Source organism: Pleuronectes platessa, chromosome 11, assembly GCF_947347685.1.
Source record: "Pleuronectes platessa chromosome 11, fPlePla1.1, whole genome shotgun sequence".
Lineage (NCBI taxonomy): Eukaryota > Metazoa > Chordata > Actinopteri > Pleuronectiformes > Pleuronectidae > Pleuronectes > Pleuronectes platessa.
In genome coordinates, this window is record NC_070636.1 from 20053883 (window position 1) to 20078996 (window position 25114).

The 25114-nt window shown below is 41.4% G+C and overlaps 1 protein-coding gene across 2 annotated transcripts in view; it reads right to left on the minus strand.

Annotated features, from left to right (window-relative positions):
* The window catches only part of rock2a (rho-associated, coiled-coil containing protein kinase 2a), a 36999-nt gene extending 12468 nt beyond the window's left edge, over positions 1-24531 (minus strand). For both annotated transcript variants that reach the window (XM_053433816.1, XM_053433818.1), the window contains exons 1-16: positions 23627-24531; positions 9641-9722; positions 9421-9521; positions 8448-8585; positions 7924-8184; positions 6686-6830; positions 6442-6580; positions 6175-6266; positions 5811-5970; positions 5616-5670; positions 4342-4430; positions 4205-4253; positions 3645-3780; positions 2670-2761; positions 1995-2241; positions 82-188 (exon numbers count right to left, since the gene is read on the minus strand). In XM_053433816.1, the coding sequence (XP_053289791.1) occupies positions 82-188; positions 1995-2241; positions 2670-2761; positions 3645-3780; positions 4205-4253; positions 4342-4430; positions 5616-5670; positions 5811-5970; positions 6175-6266; positions 6442-6580; positions 6686-6830; positions 7924-8184; positions 8448-8585; positions 9421-9521; positions 9641-9722; positions 23627-23725 (1992 nt within the window). In that variant the 5' untranslated portion in view covers positions 23726-24531. The remainder of the gene's footprint in view (positions 1-81; positions 189-1994; positions 2242-2669; positions 2762-3644; positions 3781-4204; positions 4254-4341; positions 4431-5615; positions 5671-5810; positions 5971-6174; positions 6267-6441; positions 6581-6685; positions 6831-7923; positions 8185-8447; positions 8586-9420; positions 9522-9640; positions 9723-23626) is intronic.
* Between the last annotated feature and the right edge of the window lie 583 nt (positions 24532-25114).

Below are 25114 nucleotides of genomic sequence, written 5' to 3' on the forward strand. Positions count from 1 at the left end.
AAAGACTAATAAATTCACAAATCAATAAAGAAAGAATGTGGTGAATTTTGTTGTCATTTCCACTCAGATTGTTTTATTTACCTTCTCCAGATCAGTGAGTTTCTCCTGAAGTTGCCTCTTCTCAGACTCAGCTTTGGACAGATTCTGTCTCTGCTGACGAGCCTCATCCTCCAGACCAGAGATTCGTCCTGAAAAATGAGTCCAAGAGAATAATCCTCAGAAACAAATTTCCAAAAAAAGAAAATACATCCAACACGGGTCTATTAAACTAAACTAACACAATGGCTTACAAAACACCCAATCAAATCCCCTGACAGCTGTCTTTATTATTTGTTTATATACAAACACAATTCCCTAATTATGCTAACAAATAAGCTTAAACCAACATTTTGATTCTGAATGTTTATGTTGTTAAAATTAAATGTTTTCTTCTCCAAAATCCTGGTTCATTGGACAGAGCTGTTCATTGCAGATTATATTACAGCAGCATACAGAGCTAAACGAAAGCTGACTGCCACAGTTTCACGCTCCAACAAACACAGAGTGCGCAGAGACCTGGGTGTGATAACTGAGCTCTGTTTGACCTCAGTTTAATTCACACAATCTGATAAAAGCTTTCATATGACAGTTTAAATGGCCTGAGAGCTGCTGTAATCAGATTATGGTTGAATTATTAGCCCCGACGTAAACAAACTCCCTGAAACGATTACACAAATGCATCCTGGGAGCTGACTGGGACAACCGCAGTCTGCTACTGTCTCACATTGTCCCAATGCAACGGAGCCACTGGTCATTATGTCACTCGACAGCTTTGGAGAGTGGCTCAAGTCTTGTATCTGTAAATATTAGGTGTATTTGTTCTCGTTTAAATCTGGACTCAGTGTCTGTGGCTCTGTGCAGAACCTCCAGACAAACCCTTATAAAGACTCTAACAAAGACACTAAAATCAATCTCAGGACACAAGCGCACACACACACACAGACACACAGGTAGTGAATGTGTTTGTTTGCTGAATGGATTCTGATGACAGCTGCTCTGCAGTGCAAACTCTTACTTAAGGCCTGGAAAGTCTCTTTGGTTCCCTCAGTGTTTGTGTGGCACGTTGCTTTCTCTCACCCAGTTGCCCTCATAAATTTGCCACATAAGCTTCAAGGCAGGCAGAAGGAAAATGACTTGAAAATGAAAGTGGCAGAGATTTCTGTGCGAGGCGTGTAATAGAATTTTCCACCTCATAAAAATACAAGTAACCAAATCAGCAATAACACTGAGGTGCTGAGGCTGCTGTGCAATTCTCAGCCTGCAATCATAAGCTTATTCCAAATATTTATTACCACGTTGTTCTGATCATTCACATTCTTATATTAGATTTAGATGGTTGCTACTGTTGCTAGTTTATTGTTTTAGGTGCTTGGGAAGCACAAATGTGTAACACTCTGGTCAAAATAAGGTATTAAAAAATAATATATTTATTCTTTGAATATCCTATGCTATCATATAAGCAATTAACAGACAAAGACTTTTTTGTAATTGTTAATTTTGTTTGAGTTTGCCTTTACCATAATGAAGAATGCAGCAGGAGACTGCTAGGGACGGACAACAACAGGGAAATGTCCAGAGAGGGTAAAACATGCAGGAAGCAGGATATAAGGTATAAATTCCACTGGGGTGATCAAGCTTTCGTTTCCAGTACATCATCACCGGCGTCTGTTCTCATCACCAAAAGCTTTTGAATATTGTTGTTTCTCAATTGTTTCTACGTGTATGACACATCTTTCTTCTCCTAAAATATTGGTATTATATTTGTCCAGTGCGTTTTATGGTTATTTTCCTGCTATATTCTAACATTTTACTGGCTGGCAGGGAAACGTTTTCTGGAAAATGTCAGTAGCAATTGACTCAGACATTTGCATTCTCACATACAGCCCCTCTAGAAAATATCTGGAAAATGCTCAGCGCATGTCTTAGATCAGCTAGAAACTGTGTGCTTAACCCACCCATGAGGTCACTGATGGTCTCTGAGCCCTGGCTGTGCTCCCTCCTCTCCGTCTCCAGAGCCGCCTGCAGGCTGATGCATTCCTTCTCCAGACTTAGCTTGCTGCGCTCCAGCACGCAGCCTTTGTCCTGCAGCTCGCGTACGTTGGCCTCCAGCTGCTGCAGCTGCTTGCTGTTCTCCGTCTGGGCTTTACGGAGCCTTGTCGCCGCCTCGGACTCGGCCCGCAGCAGCGTGTTGGCCTCTTCCAGCTGATAGAAGAAGAATGAGAAAAATGTGTTTCATTTAGTTAATCCTCTTTTTTTTTTTTTTTGTCTCTGTTAACATGTATGGTAAGTTGTGACACTTATACATACTTTCAGATATAATACTTTAATTTGGGGGGGGGGGGGGGCATGGCTCAGTGCCATATATAAAACACATTCTTAGAAGACCCTGTTCAGATGCATTTTCTTCTTTACCTTTGATATCTATTTGTATAAAGGCTTTATTCCATACTATCTCCATTTTGTAGCAGTGAAACAACATATAATCTCATCTTCCTTTATATAGTAACCTTTAAATTGAAATTGAAAACTTCAAAATAGTTTATTTGACCATTATATTAAAAAGATACAAAGGAACAGATTTCTTGACATTTAACTTCCCTGTCGAGTCCCCAACACTGAGCCGCACTGACCTGTTTCTGTAGGTGAATGTTCTTCTCATTGGAAATGTGGGAATTCTGGTTTCTTCTCTTCATGTCGTCCAGCTGATCTCGTAAGCTGTTGACTTTGTGACACAGAAGAACACAGACCTATACATGAACCCTGCTTTCATTAAGTCTCTAGGTAGAGCTCAAGCATGCACCGAGTTACTTATTTCAGATGAACAACAGAGACTTCAGTTGAGAAGTTTAAAATGTGCATACCTAATCACCAACAATTGAAAAGAGCTACATGCACAATTTTAGCAAAGTCAATTCTCATATAATCAATTATAACTAGTATTAATCCTTCATTATTGGACTGGTGTGTAGGTTTAAGTGGGATCCATCAGCAACCTCACTGCTAAATGCTACTAATTCACACAGGTCCTTTAAGCGTCTGAGTATCATGGAACGGGACGAAAGTCAAATAAAAATGTGATAAATCATCACTGCAGAATATCAGCAAAGGAAAGTAAACTGATGGTCAAAACAGAGTTTCCCCTTAAACAATTTTCCTCTGGTTCCAGTGTTTCCCTAAGTCCTTCTGACCAGGTGATGGCAGTGTTATCCACAGTGCCTCAGTCATAAAAGTATTTTATATAGTATAATGTATTTTCTATTACCAAAAGATAAAATGAGTATTAAATTCACACAAGAGGCCGACTTTGTACAGTATCCTGTTTAAACAAAAACCTGTCAACAAATTCATTGTAGAAAGCATTAATCTGCTTCCGAAATTCATTTAATTTTAGGATAACTAATTCGCTGCGTCACATTATTAGTATTACACACATTAGTGTATGGCATCTTGTCAGACTTTAACCAATACAAATAATATGATTATTGCCTTTTAATCTGCAACAGATGGAGTGTAAGGTATCATATTAGGAGCTAAAAAAAAGTTAATTAAAAACTAAATAACATTGGATTGATAAATTATCTTGTTTCATTATCTGGTTTTCTCACCTTCATTCTCCAGGCAGCGCTTCCTGTCCGCCTCGCTCTCGGCCTTTCGGTGACTCTCCAGGCTCTTGTGCTGCAGCAGGGCCTTTTCTCTCTCCAGCTGCCTCAGACTCGATTCCAGGTTCTTTCTCCCGCTCACCTAAAATCGTTCAATAAACCCTGTTCAACGTGTCCTGTAAGGGCTGGTTTTCACGGTGCTGTGATTTCACAACTTTATGAGCAACTGTTCCTGAGAATCCAACCGGGGTTTAACACTAATCCCAAACCAGACAGACATTTTAATGTGGCCATTACAATTCTGCAAACGCTCCGACTGATGCTCACTGGATATGACACATTGGTATTTAAACGAAACATGTTAAAGTGTGGATAATTAGAAATCATCATTCCGACTTAAAGACTGTTTTTTGGAAAGGCCATAAAAAGGATGAAGAAGATGTAAACTATATATGATCCAACTGTAGAATCTGGGTTGTTGCACAAGGTTATATTAATAGAACAAAGCCAGAAATATTCAAGTGGCAGGAGTCGGCTCTTAAGATTTTCTTTCATCATTAATTTACCTCGTCCTCATGTTCTTTAGAGATTTTGTCCAGACGACTGGTGGCAACTCTGCAGGAAGTAAACAGGACATTTATAAGACGCTTGACTATAGAGACACTGTGCTCTGACTGTGTGGTAAGTGCAGCAAATACCGCACCTGAATTTGTGCTCCAGTTCGTCTTTGACCTGCTTCTCGTTATTCAGCTGAACCTCGAGGTGGCGAAGTTTCTTCTGCAATGCTACCGACTAAAAAGAAAGAAAAATCAATCAATTACAAGCAGACAAAACACATTTTTAAACTGACAATCACATTTATTCAGTTACTAATTGACGGTGTCGGATCATTAATCCGTTTTGTTTTGGTCCACTTTATCACTCATATTCTTGCTGTGCCTCCCTTGTTGTGTGTGTGGCAGGTGAACTGCATGTCCACAAAATGTTGGACTTCTTTTTGTGAGTTTACCGGAAACACCTCATATATACTAGAGCGAATCAAACAAACACAACATTGGAAAGGTCCGGATAACTTGTGATTAGTGTTTATTATGAAGGAGTAAAGTGAGCGCGGGCCAGTGGGGAAGTGGGGGGGACGACACACTGACAGGATACTACCGCATGGTCGAAGGTGACTGGGCCAAATGTGCTTCTGCCCTGATCCTGAGGCAGTGGTGGTGGACATATTGCAGCGGTACCGAATAAACATAGCAGAAACGAAGGGATTTAAATCAGTCAACAGAGTTTCTTCTCCTGTGACCGCCTCAGTGTCCCTGCCTGGTTCTGTCACTCCAGTCATCTCTTAGATGCTTCTTTGGATGTTTTTAACTGGTCATTTGGGCTGCCTACATATCCAGCAAGCAGACACTGAGCCACCATTAGTATTCTTTTGGAGTTGTGATTCGAACTTGAAAAATACACGACTTCTGGAGATGAGACAAGAAAACCATCAACCCTCAAAATAAATACAATACTGTTTGGGACACACACGTTGCCAATTTCTGCTGAGCTTAACTTTTTTTAAAGGAAATTGAATTCTTGATTCAATAGACCACATTAACAACAAAGCCAGTTTTGCAATGACAGTGGTTCAAGAGTCAATTTATAATAAAACCTTGGTCTCTAACTGCGGTGGGTGGCCGTCTATTCCGACTCAAATCAGTACGTAAAACAGTAAGTCCCCCAGATTAGCTTTTAGCTCAACCACTTACAATGACTACTGCTCAAGTCTTTGTATGCAGCTAAGAACAGAAGAAATACTACAAAAGTACTAATAAATCATGGGATCAGGGAAAGAAATCCTCTTCTGAGTCATTTCCCTCATAATCCTTAATGCCTCTCAGTGCGACGAAGTAAACTGATTCCTGCCTTACTTCCTAAGAAGCTCGGGCCGGCCTGTATTACCGCTGCAGCTGCTTTGGAAGTGAAAGTACCTACCTCTCCTTTCGAAGTCTCGTGGGCCACTGAGGAATTGTTGGGGGCATTTAGTAATCTGAAGAAGGAAATGAACAAAATCAACAGAAAGTCAGGACCACAGCTGAGTATAAAAAATCTATAATCTATCTTTTGATGTATGTGGAAGTGTTGTGTGCCAAAGACGACTGGGGACGGCTAGATCAAGTGATGACTTACTGATCTTCTTTGAAGTAGGTAAAGCCAACAAAGGGTAACTGATTTCCAACAAAGGCTTTAGGTGTGGGAAAAGTTTCTACATCGCCTTTGTCATCCTCAATCTCATCAAAGTTGCTGGTGTCTATGTCGCTGCTCAGCTCTGGGACCACGGGAGCAACCGCTGGAGAGAGAGAGAGAGACAGACAGAGAAAGAAAGAGGGTAAGGGGGGAAATACTGGAAAAAGGAAGTGCTTTGTAATAAAACTCTGAGAGGACTAATAAATTATCTTGTTTTTTTCTTATGCAGCTTCTGTTCAAGTGGAGTTTGTATCCGAGTCATGCAAAAGGCTAAATTTAAGAGCAGGGGTGAATTGTATATTCATACTGTCTCTGATGGTGTCAAAGGTCCACTGGTCGTTCTTAAAGAAAGGGTGACGCTTGATTTCCTCCACGCCGTTCCTGCCCAATCGCACCTCCCTCAAGACAAAGACAGTAAATGAGTTGTTGAGCAGTGAGTAACGCATCCTTTTGTTCTGGTGTCAGGAAAACATGAACAACAGTCTTTTCTGAAAGTGACCAAATAAAAACTCTAATATCACAAACCAGGCCCGCAGTAAACATTTAAGTGCACTGACCCTGTAACTCTTCATACCTGTCAGTCAAGAAGGCGCAGATGATGTTCTTGGCGTCTTTGGAGATCTCCACATCATCAGGGAAGTTTAAAGAGTTCTTATGGTCCATTATCTTACTGTATGTTCCCACCAGCGAGTCAGCGTAGAATGGTGTGTCACCTAAAAGCAGTTGCAGAAAGTTAGCAGTAGAAACTACTCAATAAAAAACTATTTCTGCATTCTGGTTAGGTCCAGTCAATATGACTTCATGAGGTGTTTACTGACCAACCAGCATCTCGAAGATGAAGACCCCGACAGACCACCAGTCACATTCTCTCCCATAATAACCATCTCCGCCCTGGGACTTGAGCACCTCAGGAGAGATGTAGTCTGGAGTCCCGACTGCCGTGTCACAGTGCACCATGCCGGTCTGCAGAGTAAAGCCAAGAACAGTATAAATCAGAAACTCCCAATGTGATATTATGGCTGGAGCGCGCTTGAGAATAGCGCCGGTCACCACACACACAACTCGCCTCCTTCACTTTACGGCTGCTTGAGAGTGAGTGCCAGTCAGCTGGGCCGCTGAATGCTTATGGGGAAGGACTGAATTGCGCATGCGCGTCTCTTTAAAAAAAAAAAGAAGCCTAATAATCGTTTCAACTCGATTATAGTAGTTTGGAGATCGTTTGACCCAATAATCGAAATCAGGATTACATTTCAATTAATCAAGCAGCCCTATATTACAGTCTCACATCCGGCTGGAAAGAAGCTAAATCATGATCCAAAACTTGCTTAATGTCACTAGATGGTGTAAAAGGCTGATTAGGATACCAGTTATGTCATTACATCACATTCGCGTCCTAATGTGAGTCAGGTTTCAGCACTCTGTTTGCTTCCTCCTACTCAGTCAACAGAATTTCTGATAAAACTGATCTCATTTACATTTGTAACTGTAAATGAAAATCATGCAGCTTTAACAGTACAAGTAGGAAACAACCTATTAAAGGCTCATTTATGCTCAACTTGAGATATGTATATAGAATATATAATTGAAGGAGCATTCTGGACACGGCTGAAACAGACAAAACAGAGCAATACCACCAGAAATCATAGGGGGCAGTGTAGCTAGTAGTTCAAGTGAGACGACTGTAGGACACAAGGATGAAATTTCGACAGAAGTGGAACTTTTGAGCTTGATCTACTTGTACAAGGTGAGAGAATTCTAAGCAACAGAACATGTTTCTTATTTCGTCTCTCAGATACTGCACAGTCTCAGACTAGGTAGCAACCTGCTACCTGCTTCTCGATCACAGGTCAGTGCTCTGACAAAGTGATTAAACAGGTCTAAAAAGTTTGCAAATCTAGTAACAAAGGTGCTAAGTATTCAAATCTGTCTGTAAACGCCCCCATATGATGATGTTATTGAGTCTCTTCAGTGGGGAAAATGTTCTGATTCAGCCCTGAAAAAGGCGGCAGTAGAAATCAACTTATTTTTAGAAGCATGACATGCTGCTTTAACTCACCGCGTCCATCTTCATGCACGTCCCAAAGTCGGCCAGCTTGAGGTGTCCGTGTCCATCTAGCAGCATGTTGTCCGGCTTGACGTCACGGTGGATGAAGCCCATTGAGTGAATGGCATCCAGGGCCATCACCACCTCCGCTGTGTAGAACTTGGCCCATTTCTCTGGCACGTCGTAGGTGCTGGTGAGGTTGACCAAGTCCCCCCCTGGCATGTACTCCATCACCATGTAGAGGTAGTGCTCATCTTGGAAGGCACAGCACAACTGTACAGGGCAAGCACAAGCTCTCATTACAAAAGACACATCAAGTCTGTATGCATTAACAAGATAACGACTATTAATATCATCTAATCATTATTTCTGTCAGACTGCAACATAACACGTAATAAAATGTACATTCAAGATATACATTTAGCATAGATACTATTATCCTGTATATCATTTGAAGGATCAAGTAATAAGTATAAAAAAAAAGACCCATTCGTCACAATCTGAAAAGCTGAGTAGTGAATTATTAAATATCATACCTGCACAACCCATGGACTGTTGGCAAACGCCATTATGTCCCTTTCCTCCCAAAAAAAGGCGGAGTCTGAGCGCTTGATCATCTCAAACTTGCTCAGCAGCTTCATGGCATAAACCTTCTGAGAGGCTTTATGTCTGACCTGCATTGTGGCAATAATAATAATTATAAATTAGGATTCACATACAAACACTTTGAAAAACATTTTGAGGTTACAGGGGGAAAGTAGTCAGTGGCTGCCATTACTGTCAGGATATTTCATCTTTACACAGGATGCCACATCCAATCAATGTTGAATACTAAATGAACATTTTGAGCTCAGAATCGGCAGTTGAAGACAAGGATGAAGACGATTCATTTGACTAAATGAAGAGGCAGTGCATTTTATGAACAAAATCGAAATTACAAGGATTTACACGTAGTTTTTTTTTTTTAAACCCAGGCAGAAAAACTCCCATTGATATTACTATTAGAGGGAGCTGAAAATAAAAACCAAAATATTGGAATATCCAGGTCTTAATCAAGAAATTGATTATCCTTCAAATACCCTTTGGAGGATTTGTGAGGGTATTACTATATTTTTTTGTTTTTTGTTTAGTATTATATGTCTTGCATACATCTGTTCATATTTTGGCTGGATCTTTCATTGTGTTTTTTTTGCACTGCTTATTTTCCTGTAATTTGAGTCATGTACGTTGTCTATTATGATTATCAGCTACAATCAAATTTTCTGATATCTTCCAGGCTTAAATATGTCTGGTAAATTCTTCACTTCATGTTAGTCCCCCTGATGAAGGCAATTGTGCCACAACATGTGAGAGCATTAAAAAATATATATATTTGTATCATTGCTATGGCTGAGCGTCACCAGTAAAGGGTTCTACATTTTTTTCATTGAAACAGGGCCTTGGTTTATTTTCCCTTTTTTATATAAAAAAAACTAAATAATATTGACATCACAGGTGATTAATACTCACCAGGTGGACTTCACCAAACGCCCCTCGACCGATGACTTTAACTCTGTCAAAGTCTTCAGACTTCATCTGGAGGTCTCGAATTTGTCCTATTTCTTTCTCATCTGAAGATGGAGATGAAGGCAATCCATTAATAATGTTTAAAATAATAAATAAAAGACAAAAGGTTTATATATCATCGGCCCCTCTCTCTGATTCTCAGTGGCACAGAAAAACGACTTACATCTGTTTAAGAAGGTTTCGATGTTTTTGTTCTTGCGTAGTGCTGGATAGTCCAGGTCTAAGACCAGGGCGTTCATGGAGTCCTACATGGAGAGAACGAAAAACATCATCAGTCATGACCTCATGTCATTAACATCCTTGTCTGCCATCTCACCATCATCTCAGGTTTCGGGTTCTCATTAAAACCATGAATGGTAGTGACCATCTACTTGATGAAAAATCAGCAAACAAATACACATGACAAAGGCAGTAATGTATTAGGAAGTAGTTGCAACCAGTTACATCACCACAAAGAGAATTAACAGTGGGAACCAATCGCCTGTCGTCACTGTATCTTCCTCCTCGGATAAGACAATAGATGCAGCATAAACCAGAGCAGATTGTGTGCAGTCACACAACATTTGACAGACCCACTCACTCATGAGCTGCTCTTATCACTTCTTTCCAGTAAACAGCAGCAAGTTTAAGTAATTAAGACAAGTTGTGTTTTTTACGTGGAAAGGTTTGTGTTGATCATAAACGTTAAAAGCCCACTGTGCAAAAAATACACAACCAATTATTGTCTTCTCCTCCCATACACTCACATGCACAAAATGTGAGGTGACGTATGATTTTAAATTTCAAATAAGTTTTCTATGCTTAAGTCTAACCCAATACTGGACAAAGTATACGTGATTTGTTTAGGGTGTGAACGTCTGATGCTGCAAAGCTACACAGGATATTCAAACACAAAATCAAATAGACAAAGACTTTTTCAATGATTTGTGACTTTTGAAGTAGGACAGCTACTCATAAGTGGTATTGATAAATTATATATTTTTTGCCTCTATTTGCATGTGTTTTTCTTCTGTTGCAATGTATTAAACTCTCCGAGTAACATTATGATGAGAGGGTCCATACTCTAAATTACACAAAACTGGCAAACATTAAACCTTCCCATTAAAGGCAGTGGAGAGCAGCATGAGGGTGGAACACCACTGACTGCCTGTCTAAAAAGTTTATTTTCTGTATATCTCACTGTGCAGAACAAAAACTGTTCCGCACCACCGCACACAGCAAAGTCTGAATTTAAACAAACACCTTCATCCAACTTGACTGACTGGTTGCATAAACAACTATATGCAGAGAAAAGAAAATGGTTTTAACTGACAGATTCTTTCCCTGAGAGAGTGAAGTGAGGCACGATGAATAATTTTTCCATCTGCAGTTGCCTTCTTGATTCTGCCTGTGATGATATTCATCTGCTGACAAATGATGAACACACTGTTTGTGTGACCTTTATGAGGCAGTGGGTGTGAAAGATGAACCCACCACCATATGAGGTGGGGAGGCTCGAGTTAGAAACTGCATTTACCACACCACTGGCCTTTGGCAACTTCTACATATACTGTTGCTGCTTTAAAAAGACCGTGGTTTGCTCCGGGTATTGCAATGATTTGTGAGCAAGTCTGTCAAAGATGTGTAACATGTCAACAGTTCTCCACTCCACAGACAGAATGTGTGTCATACGCAGCCCCGCCATGTGCAGCGGTTGGGATCTGGACCACAGCACTGCAGCAGTGTGTTAACTTAACTGGACACAAGCTGATTATTTGGAGCATTAAATCGTCTTATAATGGACCTTGGGTGATGTAGGGAAACAATTAAATAAGCAAAAGGCAGACAGACGCAAAGCCCTAATTGTTACAGTCTGTAACCGTGAGGAAGTCATCTATCACCATCTGGCAGCTGTGCATTCCTCAACCATCAATGAGGAGCTTTCTGAACATTAGATCAGGCCAAATGTTACAGAGAAGACAATGATCCAAGTCTGACCCAGCTCAGTAAACTGGTGTCTTTCAAACGTGTCTTTCTCCTATTGTTGCAGTGACAGATAGGATGACAACTTGTTTCATGTTTCCTTTGTACATCTCTGTCACTTTTGCCTATTTCTGCAACTCTCCCTCCGTCTTATCTGCCTCTCCTCCTGCTCCCTCCACCATTCTCCGCTTGGCTGCAGTCCGTCTGCAGCGAGATGCACCCTCTGTTTCATCATCTCAACTTCACTTCCCCATTAAAGGACTGACCTCACACAAAACTACTATTTAAGGGAAAAAAACACGCCGGGGGTTGGAGAGGGGTTGCAGAGTGCGTGTGCACGTACTCAAAAAACGCACAAGGATCTCCCTCCGAGCACGACGGGACAGGAAATGATCCACCCCACCCCGGGGCTGGCAGATAATTTTGGTGTGTCATGAAGCTGGTCCCTGTGTGCAAGTCATTTCCTCTGAGCCAGCATTCTCTGCTACGGCCACTTCATTTGTCTGCAGCCAAATAAATATGGACATGCATGGCAGCTGAAGATATGACTATGTATGCAAAGCATCTGTTACCTGCAAGTTCTTCCAAGCCACCTCAGAGACATAGCCTTATACTGCATGCAAACTCCAGGGCCATGATGTCTGTAAAGCTGCTTTCAGACATGCACTGAACTCCAGATATTCTCCTGAAAGTATCTGGAGGGCTGTATGTGGGAATGCAAACATTCACCGAATTCACAATGAGGGTTAGGGTAGGGTAAGGGCGCAATATTGAAACATATAGTAAATAAATAAAAAATGGAATACAAACATCTCAGGGTGAAATGGAGATACTATACACAGACACTGACCAACATGTGAACTTGGAAAGTGACAGCTTCCATTTTCTGGAGCTTGTGTCTGAAAACGGCTGAGGTCTCATTGAGGTCTCACTGAGGTCAGGGATGCTGCTGAAGTAGTCACTAACATTACTGTAACACTTGTGTGAAGCTACATGAGAGACACAAACACAAACACAAACACCCTCACTCACCACGAGTTAAATAAATAAACTATTAACACCTTTAAACTTTTAGCATTTATTATAATGGTAGTATGTGTGTTTTGTAAACTGGAATAATAATTGATCTACAAAAACATAAGTATATCCTTTTAAAAATAAATGTTATGTCATCTCAAAGTAAGGACTCTATTCGACATGTTCTTGAATTTTGATTGTATTTTAACAGCTGTTGTGTTGAATCTATAACTTTGTACCTGTGTATTTAAATAACTCACCTTTAAGCTGTAAATATACATTTTATGTAGGTCTATGCTTTTATGAGAAATGAAAGATTGTTTGTTATTAATAAATTGACTTTCTGTTATTATCATTTCAATAAAAGCTTCCATAACAATTTATGGTCCAAACCCCAGCGGCCTGTGGGTCCATGCTAAAGTCTATTAGATGCTGTGGTTCATTTGCTTTTCTGTCCAGTGCATTGGCAGGAAAACATGAATGATGCACTTTCGAAGCAAACAGAGATCCAGCGTCTCTAAACTGTTCAGATGTGTTGTGTGTACTGAGAGGAAAGGGTCATGTGAGCATGTGAAGAACTAGCCTGGATGCCAGACGAACTTAGCCCCGCCCACAACATTTTTGGTCGGGCAGTTCGGTCTGGAGTCGCTCCGTTGGGAAAAAATTATGCCCGACCGGGCCAATCAGATTGTCAGGGCGGGCTTTATACGATGATTGACAGATGATCAACGGTAACGTAATCAACCACATCATCAAAGTGCCCTTGGGTTGAATTCGTTTTCAACAAACATGCCTGCCGCTGGCGAGCTGAGATGTGTAGATGCTGCCATTGAGTCTGTTTTAGAAGACATCGACAGCGCATTCATTTTGAAAGAGGAACACAGAACGTGGAGGCGACGCCAAAGCACCGTGCTAATCCCTATCGCCCCGGCGCTTGGCTGTTCACAACGGACACTGAAGCGACGCTGAACCGCCGGGCAGCGCTAATAATATCACCCGTTGATCCAGTAGATCGCTGCACGGCTTTGTGCCAGTCACACCGGAGGCTGAAGCACCACGCTGCGCCAAGGCTGCCTCGCGGTGCTTCAGCCACCGGTGTGACCGGCACAAAGTTTTAACATGGGAGTGGATGGGAGCCAGCTGTTATTTAAGGCTTGGCGCTGCGCTGAAGCGTCCGGTGTGAACCCGGCGTTAGTAAATAACTCACAATGCGTTGCTTAGCATACGTCACATACTACGTTGCTCTGATTGGTTGTAGGTCTATCCAATTGAGCGAAGAAGAAGTTTACTTCCTGGTCAGTTGAAACACGCCCCCTAATCACAGCCCAATGGAGCGGTCTCAGACTCACATTCTGACTAGAATTGTGAGTCTGACAACGTCAGGCTAGTGAAGAACAACAGCAATCTAAGATCGCCAACATATAGTTACAGTCTACAGTTGTAGGTGTTACAATCCCAACAACAAAGCAACACTCGCATCAGAATCACAAATTTCCAACTTTGGACATGAAAAAGTAAAGGGTTAAGGAAGTTTGTTGACAGTTGCCATCCACATAGTAAACACTGTGTTGCCTCACTAGGATTTGCTACATTAGCAAAACATTCCCCAGCCTGCAAACTGGCCCTCATGGCGACACTTTATCCCTCGGTCTGTCATTTCTATATCTCCACATTAAACAAGATAAATCAAGCATGGAGGAAGGACACATAAATACATGTTACCCTGGTGACTTGTGGCTCTATACATCTCTGCAGAGGAGACAGAGAATGATGTTAGTTCATGTTTGTGACAGCTTTGTTTTGCTTGCTCTGCAAATCAGCTGAACTTTAATATCTGGATTATATGGATCGAGACAGAATAGGGGGGGCAGTCTGAGTTGTGTTTATGAGAGTGCAAGTCAACAGAAACCTTTAGCCTGTGCTGATAGTATTAGTCAAAGTGTGAAGGACGTTTTGTTTTTGAAAATAGGAGATATTCCCATATGCTTTATCATTTATATAAGTACTTTAATAAACCAGATTAGCACATTTTGTATATACGATTTACAGGGATTCCGCGGTTCATGCATAATCAGCTGTTCAGTGCATTGGGGTTACAAAAGAGAGATAGTTGGACGGAGCTGCTCTAATCTAATTCCATTAGCGTTACTGTTACAAAAAATATGCCAACACGGCTCTGGAGGACATTTCTCAGCTATTTATAAATATTAAATAACAGACATGTGTCTGGGGAAGTGTAAAGCTCGATCCATAATTTAAACTTTAATGCATCTGACATTTCTGGACCCACTCCAGACAGCCATTGATCCCCCCCTTCCTTGTGCACGCTCATGTTAGTTTCAATTATAACAAGGAGCGTTTTTGTAACAATCGATCTAGATAATTATAATCCCTGATGTCAGTTTCCATAGAACACTTTGACACACAAGACATTTTTCCTATGCAGCTACTTCCTGGAGTGATAGGAGTATTTGTCCACTTAGGCTTATCAGTATAAGTTGTTATGTATCTATTAGATTGCACTCCAGCATGTTATCTCTGCTATACTGCAATCCAGCCAATGGGTTATGGCTGGTTGCTAAGCAACTCCTGCAAAATACAAAGAGTTGAACAGAGTTGAAGCTACAAAGAAGCAGCAGGCTGGAGTTTTATAAGCACATTCTATCCTTTTCCATTTCATTTACACAACCTGCTGCGGACATTACATGGCTGTCGTTCACCCTTTGCCTGCTTCCACTTTTTAAATCACCCTATAAAAAAGCCACGTGGATGCTCCACTCAGGAATGAGATGATGTTAACCTGAAAGGAGCTAAACACAATAAAGAATCACCCAGCTATTCCAAGCCTCTCCTGGTCCATCTGCAGTCTTTCCCAAAAGGACTAGGCCAATGCCCCTCTCATCACTAGGCATGTGGAACAGAAACAAGCAGCACTGCTCTGGGCTTTAAAAGGATTGAGCAGAAAGTTAATGTTTTTGATTGAATTCCAGCCGTTTTAAAAATAGTTGTGGGGATAAATTGTGGGCCAGGCAGAGCGAGGGGGCCGTGCCAGGCTGAGCCCGTAAACTCCTGAAGAACGACACAACAGCAGGAATCCTGCAGTGGCCCCACAAATAGCACTGCTAATGTCTCCACAGGGAATGACAAGATTATGTCTTACTCTTGTGTTTGACAGATTTCTGTCCCATGTTCTGTGCCATATGCTTTTTTGGCATCCATGCTTTATTATTAAGTACAGTGAAGAATGTGCCATGGACTGAATGAGACAGTAAAGTCCTGCTGCATGTTGAACTTAAATCAGCTGTTTAAAAGTTAATAAATGTTCCACTGAGGGAAATAAAAAAGTGATAAAAGAAGAAAAAATGAATTATGGCAGGGATCAATATAATCTATCTGCCATCCAATCATGCACTTTTATGTCCTGGGTATATTGTCCATATTTTACCAAATAAACACATACACAACCTAAAACTTGTGCAATATCAAGTGTATCGATATAACCCTAACCCTAACCCTTCCCAAAACAAATCAGACTGGTTGAGAAGGTGATTGGATGCATGTAACAAAATTATACTGTATATTGTCAGTTTAAGAAATTGGTGTTTATTTCTGTTATTTCATTTTCTCAAATTTTTTCCATTTCTCTGAAAATCTAAGATACTCTTCAGGCTCTGAAAAAACCTTGATTTATATACCGCCTTTCAAGGAATCCAAAGCAGTTTTATAAAGTTAAGAAAACTAAAATTTAAATGAAACCAACAAAGGAGAGTATATAGTACAAATGCCTGAGGGTTTGTGAGGAGTTTTTATTTAAAGTGTCCTGATATTGGGTGTTGGGGAAAAATATTCAGTTAAAACCCACTCGTTAATTATGCTCATAATTCCAGTCAATGGTCAAATTCTGTGCCGAAGGCTCACATTTGGATAAAAGCCTCATTTCGACGGAGCCATGAACCCTAAAGGCTGGGCACTACCAGATTAACCTACTGATTATTTAATCAATGAGGCAATTGATCATAAAGTTTAAAGATGTCATAAAATTGCAGTAAATGCCCATCAGAAGTTAGCAAAGCCCATAAATACATATTAAAATGTCAAGATTTGTCTGACCAACAGACCAAACTCAACAGATATTTCTTTTGTCATCACAGAAGAGCAGGACAGACAAAACATACGCACGTTTGTGAAGCTGGACTCAGTAAAACGTGCTTGTAAACAAATGTACTATCAAAATAGTTATCGAAAAAATTTCTAGGGAGACTAATTACCTAAATTGACATTACCACAGGATTTATTGACCTGGGGCAATAAAGAACATAGAACAGAATAGTCATAGTGAGCCAAGCGAAAAATAACCCAGGGTTGATGTCATTAAGCTTGTTTTCATTTTCAATCCTTTGGTAAGAACATGATTAAATCTTTGTATAAAAATGTTCGGCCATGGCACAAACTATTTGAATTAAAGCTGCCAGCTTCAAGTCCAAAACATTGCTCATCTAAACTCTGCCACACGTACACTGTACAAATGTTCTTGTTTGGGTTTGTTGAAGGAAATGAAAGCTGTATGAACACAGAGACCATCATAACGGTTTGTCAAAGTGTCCTATTGTTCTGTCGTTGCTGCTGGATGCAGCTTGCGTGTTGCTAAGATCAATTGAATAATGTGTTTACTTGTGAAAATGAATACAAATGTGTGTCCATGTGGACCTAGAACTGTGCATATGTGGGTGCGAGAAAGTGTGTGTGTGTGTGTGTGTGTTTGTGTGTGTGTGGAGGAGGCTGTTTCACCAGCACGTTGTGATGGAATGATAATTCGCTGAGGCCAGATGGATGAGTTATGCATTATGTGTGGGAGACTTCTCTTCTCTGCTCTGCTCACTCACGCAATCATTTTAAAACTAAAAATACCCTAAGATGCAGGTATCAAACTCTTAGACACAAACACACAACCAAGTGAAAACCTTGCACAAGACCACAACTGACTTGAGGATTAAGGATTTTGCCTAGCAGCCACTGTCCACCGCAGTTGACTTTGAATAATACAGTTGACGTCCCTGTTACTTTGATCAATGTGGAAAATGAAAGGTCTTCAAAAGGTCAAACGATCTAAAACAAACTATGCACAAAGATTCCACACTTGGTCCTGTTTTATTGCCCAATGCTATGTTCACACTTTTAACATAAATGGTTTTACTAAAATCACACTGCATTGTTCTCGAATGTACTGCTGTGTGCACGGCCAGCTTCTCAGCCACGGTCCCCATGTCTAGACATTGAGATCCACCAGATTAAGACAGATCTCAGGATGTATCCATATGCTTTCACACGACAACCATAAACCACTGTAAACACATAAAGACATCCTATTCCGGCTTTGCTTGTACAGTGGATGTCACATGTTGTGTATTTAAGGTTTTATCATACAACTAAAACAGATGGGCAACTCAACTGAAGCATAGAGTTAGTAATAATAATTTGAGCTTAAGCAATGTTATTGTTTTATCTGGACAGGCACCATATCCATTAATTTCTCGAGCTGAAGTTCATCCTCATTTTTTACATTCCATCTCACATCCCTGAGAGGTGAATGTTGGACTTGCTCATGCCCTGTGCTGTTTGTCCAAGGTCTTATATAATGTGTAATCAAGGTGCTGTAAAGTATATATTTATTTTGTATGTGTACTTAGATTTTTGTTTGCCATGAAGCTTTTGTCTGCAGGCTAGGGAAATGCTTTTGCCAGTAATGCAAAAATAACAAGGATCCCGATTTATCCCTGAAGACATTACTTTGTAAATATTGTAGACATAATGTGCTAGAACACTAGTTAACAGCAGTGTGTTGTACTGTCTAATGACAGCAGTAGATCAACTACAAACTCACTAACGAATTGAGTGCCATGTGTAAAATAAACGAACAAAGAGACGAACAAAGAGAAAATATCAACTCCTTGAAAGGGGGAATAACGTTTGAGTACTATTACTTCACACTTCATGAGAACCGAGTGACCGCAAGTGCAAAGTGAAATTGAATGCTATGGAATTGGAGGTGTTAGTGGAAGACGCAAAAAAACATGTTGTTGAGCTACAACAAAGAAAATAATGTAACTCGAAGAAACACGATATGGGAGAAGATCTGGGAGAAAGTAAATGCTGTGGGTAAAACAAGAAATCCTGAAATAAAGAGGACATGGCAGGACATAAGATGAAGAACAAAAATTGACAGCGCCCCTTATTCTATATGCAATCCTCAGTGCGCACCGTTAGTTAATCAGCTGCATGACTTTTTGCAGGGAAATAAAGTTTGCACACGTTTTACACACGCACATCTTTAGAAGTTCAGGCCCAATGTAAACAACCCTCAGATAGAGCCAGGTTAACTGTTTCCAATCTTTGTCCGAGCTATCTAAACCAACACGCTGCAGTCTGTATCAACATGGACATTTCAGATCTCAATTTTCTCATCTAACCCTATAATAAGAATAAATGATTATAGAAGGTAAAAAACTCCTGCAGAAGAAAACTTAAGTGAAACACACTTACGAAGTATTTGCTGCTCACTAAAGCACTTTAATACATTTCCTGGTTCTGACCAATAAACAGGGCCGGACAATATACAACTTTAGAGTCGTGTGACATTTTCATTTTCAGACTCCAGGAGGGCTTCCACACCAAGAAGATGTGGGTATTCTTCACTGGAGTGGAGCAGAAACCACCAAAAAAACAAAAAACTAGCCCGTCTCACCAGAGGAGGTGTGGAGCAGAGAGACTGGCTTGTTTTGCAGAAAAAAAATTGGCTGGGGCCACCGTCCCCAGTGCCTTATAAGGCAGTGTTTCTGTCCAGCTAGCACGCTGAAGCTGGGACTGCTGTTGCTTGCCTGAGAGCAACTCAACTGCACTCCAGAGACAGATCGGACACTCAGGTTGACTATCAGGGTAAGGACACAGAGGGGGTATCCCCACCTCCCTAAAGAGCTGCACGTGGAAGGATGGGCAGGTGGGGGAGCGGCATTAAGATAATAAGAATGGAAAGGAACAAAGAGGATTGAGGAAAAAGTCAGTCAGGAGATGCTGGGTGAGATGAGTGATGGTGGGAGTAAGGGTGGGCGAACGTCTTAAAAAAAAAAAAAAAAATCACAACCTTTATGAACGCACAATCCATGATATGAACTGTGGTTTCATCTTTATCTGTCCAGTACATCCAGACACAAACGAGCCTACCGTCTTATTTACAACACAATATTACATTAATGACATTGTTTTCAAAATGCTCATTAAAACCTGATTTTAACTTATTTCAAATATGAAGGAAAGATAAGCAGTCAATTAATAACTCAACATATATTTTCCAATAATAGATTGTTGTAAATATCAGAACTCAAGTAGAAAATGATTGCAATAGTAGTAGAGCCACTAACATTGAGTACTAATCTGCAAATGATGCTCCTCGTCATGCATATGATACAATTTTCGTATTTAACACAGCCATTTAGTAAGGATCATTCTGTTGTTCTGTGAACATAGCGTGGGTGCACATTATTTTTTTATAGTATTAGTAGGACATTAGATTGGGAACTTTTTCAAAATACTGTATTAAATTGTCAGATCTTTCGACCCGTTGTAGGAGATGGGTGGACAAATCTGGGAGAAAGAAAAAGAGAAACCAGGATGTGGGGGGAATGAAATAAAATAACTAACACTAAGCAAAACAATATAAGTGTATTACATGACTAAATGGCTTTGTTCCCCAATTCTGAATATGGAGAGCATTACACTGAAAGAACATAAGGGTCTGACTGGAACTGCCCCCGACTAAGGATCTGGAAGACATCACACAAACTCTTAGCTATCCATAATCCTTCACCCTTAAGTGCTGTGCATGAAGCTATCTGGCTATACCCAGGCTGTAGCCGAATCAAAAGGCCCTGGACCTGAACTACAGTTAAAATACCTGCAGTGTGTTTAACAAGCTGGATAGGAGGGGCTGGCCTGTAGGCTGAGGGAGAGCCAGAGCCAGAGAATAAGAGATAAGACTGAAAAGTGAAAGGGGAAAGTGCAGTCATTCGCAGGGACTTTGAGCCCCATATATAGCTGCCAACTATTTACTCAGTGAGGTCATTTCCTTTAGGACGGCAGAAAGGCAACTTAGGAGACTTGCAATCAAGTGTCCGTATTTTTAAAAATGCCCTTTCTTTCGCTTGCCCTTAACAATCACTCCTTGTGCTTGGAGCTGCCAAGTAACTTCAGTCAGCGGTGCTGTGTTGCCAAAAACAGATCACCACAGTTTGCACAAGGGGGAAGAATGCTGAGACTTCAGGTTACATCCAATCGAATGCTGATCGCGGCAATATAGTGATTTGTTGCTTTTTTGACGGCAGTGTAAGGAGGCATTAAAGCACCATTTATGTGATTTCCCCCCCCCCGGGCTATTCTGGAAAGCAGGACCAAATTAGAGGGTCTTCAAATGCGACATTATTTACAGAGAAACCTCTGCTCTCTGAATCAAATTGTCTAAGTACTATGCTTTATTTACCAGCTAATAATTTTTTTTTTTTTTTCCAAAGGAAGGTCAGTGGGTTTACTTGATGGATGCTGCAGATTCCTCCCAGACAGCTTTTCTTATCCTCAGATTAGTCAGCCCACTGCTCCTGATATTAATTACCGACTTTGTCTTAATAAGTTGTTTTATAGGAGACGACACAAAAACAAAACAAGCACCTTCTTCCAGTTCTATTTCTCGTTTCTCACTGTTGCTATGCCACAATAGCAGGGGCTTTGTGTGTGTACCGAATATGAGCCTGTTTGCAATTATTGTGGTCCTTGAAATATGCATGTTTTTATTCCACCTGCAAAAAAGGACATTTCTGAGCCCTCTATGTCTGAATCACACCGAGAGATGCAAAACTTCTTGATCCCAGTGACAGAGCTGAGGCTGCTAAAAATGGAAAACTGCAGCCTGCTCTCTCCTACGCATGCTTCCCACTCAACTTTTGTCTCAAACACTCAACACCTCTATCTCTCTGTGGCCTGCATGCAGGAAGTAAACACCACTGATCTTCTAGCAAATATTCTGCTTAATTTTGTAAGAGGGAATAGACAAGGGGAGCCTCAAGTAGCGTAGAGGGGGGGACAGGGGAGGAGACGGACAGGGGGGCCCCAAGCTAGATGGGGCCCATTAAAAGGGGTGAGGTGATGCTTTTTAAGATAGACCTGACAGTGTGTTTGCCCTCTGTCAGATCCAGTTAAGGGGCCCAGAAATTCAAACACCCCCACTCTAACAGATGTAAGTTTACAGTTAAAGAAGGCACTGTGACACTGGGCTGGCTACAACGGTGCCCAAAGTACAAAGTGTTCAGTGTAGGGAAAAGCTCAACTGTTAGTGTTTTCAGCTTGCTCTGGAAAGCACTGCATCTTAAATTCAAATTAGTTAGTTCCCGTGGAGAAAATATCCAGAACCAACGCCAGAATTTAGTTTTTTGGCAAAGAAGTGATAATCTGAAGTGTCAGAAGAGCATCTTTCCAACTTCTACCCAGTGTCAAAGAGATGCACTGGTATAACGGAAGAATGTTTCCACTGCCTTATTCAGCTTTATGTCATCACTAAACGTACCAAAAAACATCTGTCAAAGGGCACATTCCTTAAACTTCCTTAGTACACAGTTCAGAGTATGGCATTAAGTCTTGTTTCCACTGCATTGAGACAAATTGCCCAAAACAAAGCACGAACTTCTACCATTTGCACAAATGGAGAATAATTTCCTTTCACCACAGATAGATTGAATCAGTACACTATCATTTAAAACAACAATACTATATTATATTGTGCCCGTGTATGATTCTCAAACATCCATTGCACAGTACTGGTTCATCCATAGTCTGATTATCAGAGAGAACTGCTATTTCATTTCTGGTCATTCATTGAAGCCGTCAACAAACATACAGGCTAGTCTATCATTTGATGTAAATGATGTTTAAATAAAGTTACTTCCATCTTACAGTGCAACACTTTACATGTGCACTCATTAAAAATCGGTTTTAAAATCTCAGTTTACTATCTCTACACCTCAGAGGGAAACTGTGTCAGAAATTCATCAATTCACTTCCCTTAAGTTTGTCTAAGTACACAGCTCATAAGGAAAAGGTTTTCAATGGAACCAGTGTGATTCACATGCTACAAACATCAGTCCGGACCTGTATAATACTTGGGTCTTAAAAATGACATTTAGAGTTTGAAGATTAGGACAATTCATTGGGCTCAGCAGACATTTTAAGCAAGCAACTGTTCATTGGCTGGTCGCAAGCTATAGGAAAGACATGTAAACATATATTTTAGGGATAAGGAAATAAGCAAATATACGAAAATCAGGGTCAGATCTGTATCAATTTATTTTTTTGTAATCCTGTTAAGGGTGGCATGCTCCGTTGCATTGTTTTCCTGTGGTTTTTCTTGTTTGAAATGTAAACATTTTCATCATAGCTTCTTTAAATCAGATGTGAGTTTGTTCTGTTACTCAAATACACAAACAACTATTCAACAGTGGGTGGACACCAACTTCCTAATCATCTATCAGTGCAGGGAGACCAGTGAGACCAGAGTGGGTGTGAGGATCTCATGGGCCGTGGGAGTACCCAGGTCTGCAGGGCCCAACTGTTACCAACGCAGGAGTTGAATTAGTTAGTAATCCCAATATATATTAGAAATATACGTCTCCATAGACACTGTGAGTGGGGGGGAATTCTCCCTGCTGGTTAATCCTAATCTGTGGACTCGCTTCACAGAGCTGCACCGTCCATCAGGCCTGTCCTGTCTGCAGACTGTCTGTCCACCATGAGGACCTCACTTTGGCTGATCCTTCAAATCAATGCATCATTACAGCAAAGCATGCAAATACAAGACAGAGTGTGTGTGTGAGGGGGGGGGTGTAGTTTTATAACTTGCAGGAATCAGATGGAAAATAGTAAAACGCTACTATGCATGTCTCAGTCTGCCTGAGGAAAACAACTGAGCTAGCAGCTCGCAGCAGGTCACAACTGGGGAATAACAAGAGGGGGAAGTGGATGTAAATACCAATAGTGTAACGTTACTGAGGTGTGTGCATACGTGTCTAGCGTTTCAGCGACTACACAACATGGCATCATCAATAATCGATGAGGTGTCTCCCACTTGACTTACCAGCAAACTTTCCAGGTTGACGGAGCACCGGGGGTCTCGGATCATGCCCTCCAGCTTCTTCAGCCGGGTTTCCATCCTCCTCTCGGCGCCCAGCGACATGACTGCGCTCGTTTCGACAAACCTCGTCGAGATAGGAGCAGTTTCTTTAAGTTTTTACATGTGGACCCTCTTTGTTCCTGGCTAATGGCCGTGGGCCTAGCGGAGCAGCCCCGGGCTCGCAGCCCACCCAACTCGCCTCCGACGGGAATACAGTGCACAATGAAAATATTCCCAACGCGAGGGAAACACTCCACACACGATAGAAGTGGCAAAGTGAGCGGCCCCTCTGTCCGCCAGCGGTTTAGCTAATAAAGTTCACATTTGAATTCCACCTTCAGTTCAATGGAGGAGGCATTTTTTTCCCCCAAACTCGGCGATAAAGTTTGAATTTGGACACCGCAGCAACAGGCAGCGGCAGCAGGGCGTTTTCTTCGCCCCCTCTCCTCCCCTTCCCTTTGGGTCTCCGCTTTAAAAAAAAACACTTCGGACTCGCTTCTTCCACGAAAGCCCGCTTCGGTTCAGCCCGGAGCCCGGAGAGTTGTCAGTTTATCCCCGGTGCTGCCACAGCTCTGGACGGGCGATAACGTCTGCTCTCCCGCGCTGAATCTTTAATAAGCTGCCTTCGCTCTCTTCCTGGATTTCTTCTCGCATTTTCGCATCTGTCCTCCACCTCCTCCTCCTCCCTCCTCGTTCTTCTTCTTCTTCTTCTTCTTCTTCCCCGTCCTCGCCTCAAGCTCCGGGCGAGAACACATACACGAGTTTAGCTCGGAGAGAAAAAGTCCTCCAGCGGCTGGTTTTCGCTCGTTCACTCACATCTACACAAACACTGAGTCTCAAGTCTTTTCCCTCCCCCTTACAGCAACACACCGAGGACTCAGTTACCCATAAGCCACCTGTCCTGTCCTCCTGCACCTTTCGCGCTGTGTACCTGTATTTTACTTGTTTATACCTTCATGCTAACATCATATAAAAACACCATATAGTCAGTCATTATATAAGATTGAAGCCAAGAAGACAATTTTACAAATTTCTGTTACAGTTTCAAAATAAAGTTAATTTCTGCATTGGAATTAGTCCCAGCTCTTATACAGATGTGGGCCACTTCAGGCAATGATGGGGCACTTCTTGTGGCCTGGACACAATGCTTGTCATCCTAATGTGGACCATTTGAGAACAAGCCAACGTGGCCCAAATATCCCAAAACCAATGTGGGCATTTTGGGGGAAACGTTCTGCTCTCAGCAAGGTGCTATCTGGATGTGAACCTAATGTGGCCGATATGCTAAATGGTGAATAAGGACCGAATAGCACAAAACAAATTGAGGCCACCTTCACCTCCAAACAGTAACGGACCACCCAAGTGCCATCCTTCCATCCTTCTGTGGTATGTGGGCCGGATGTGGTTTATATGGGATGTGGACCAAATTTGGCTTTGGATGAAATGTAACCA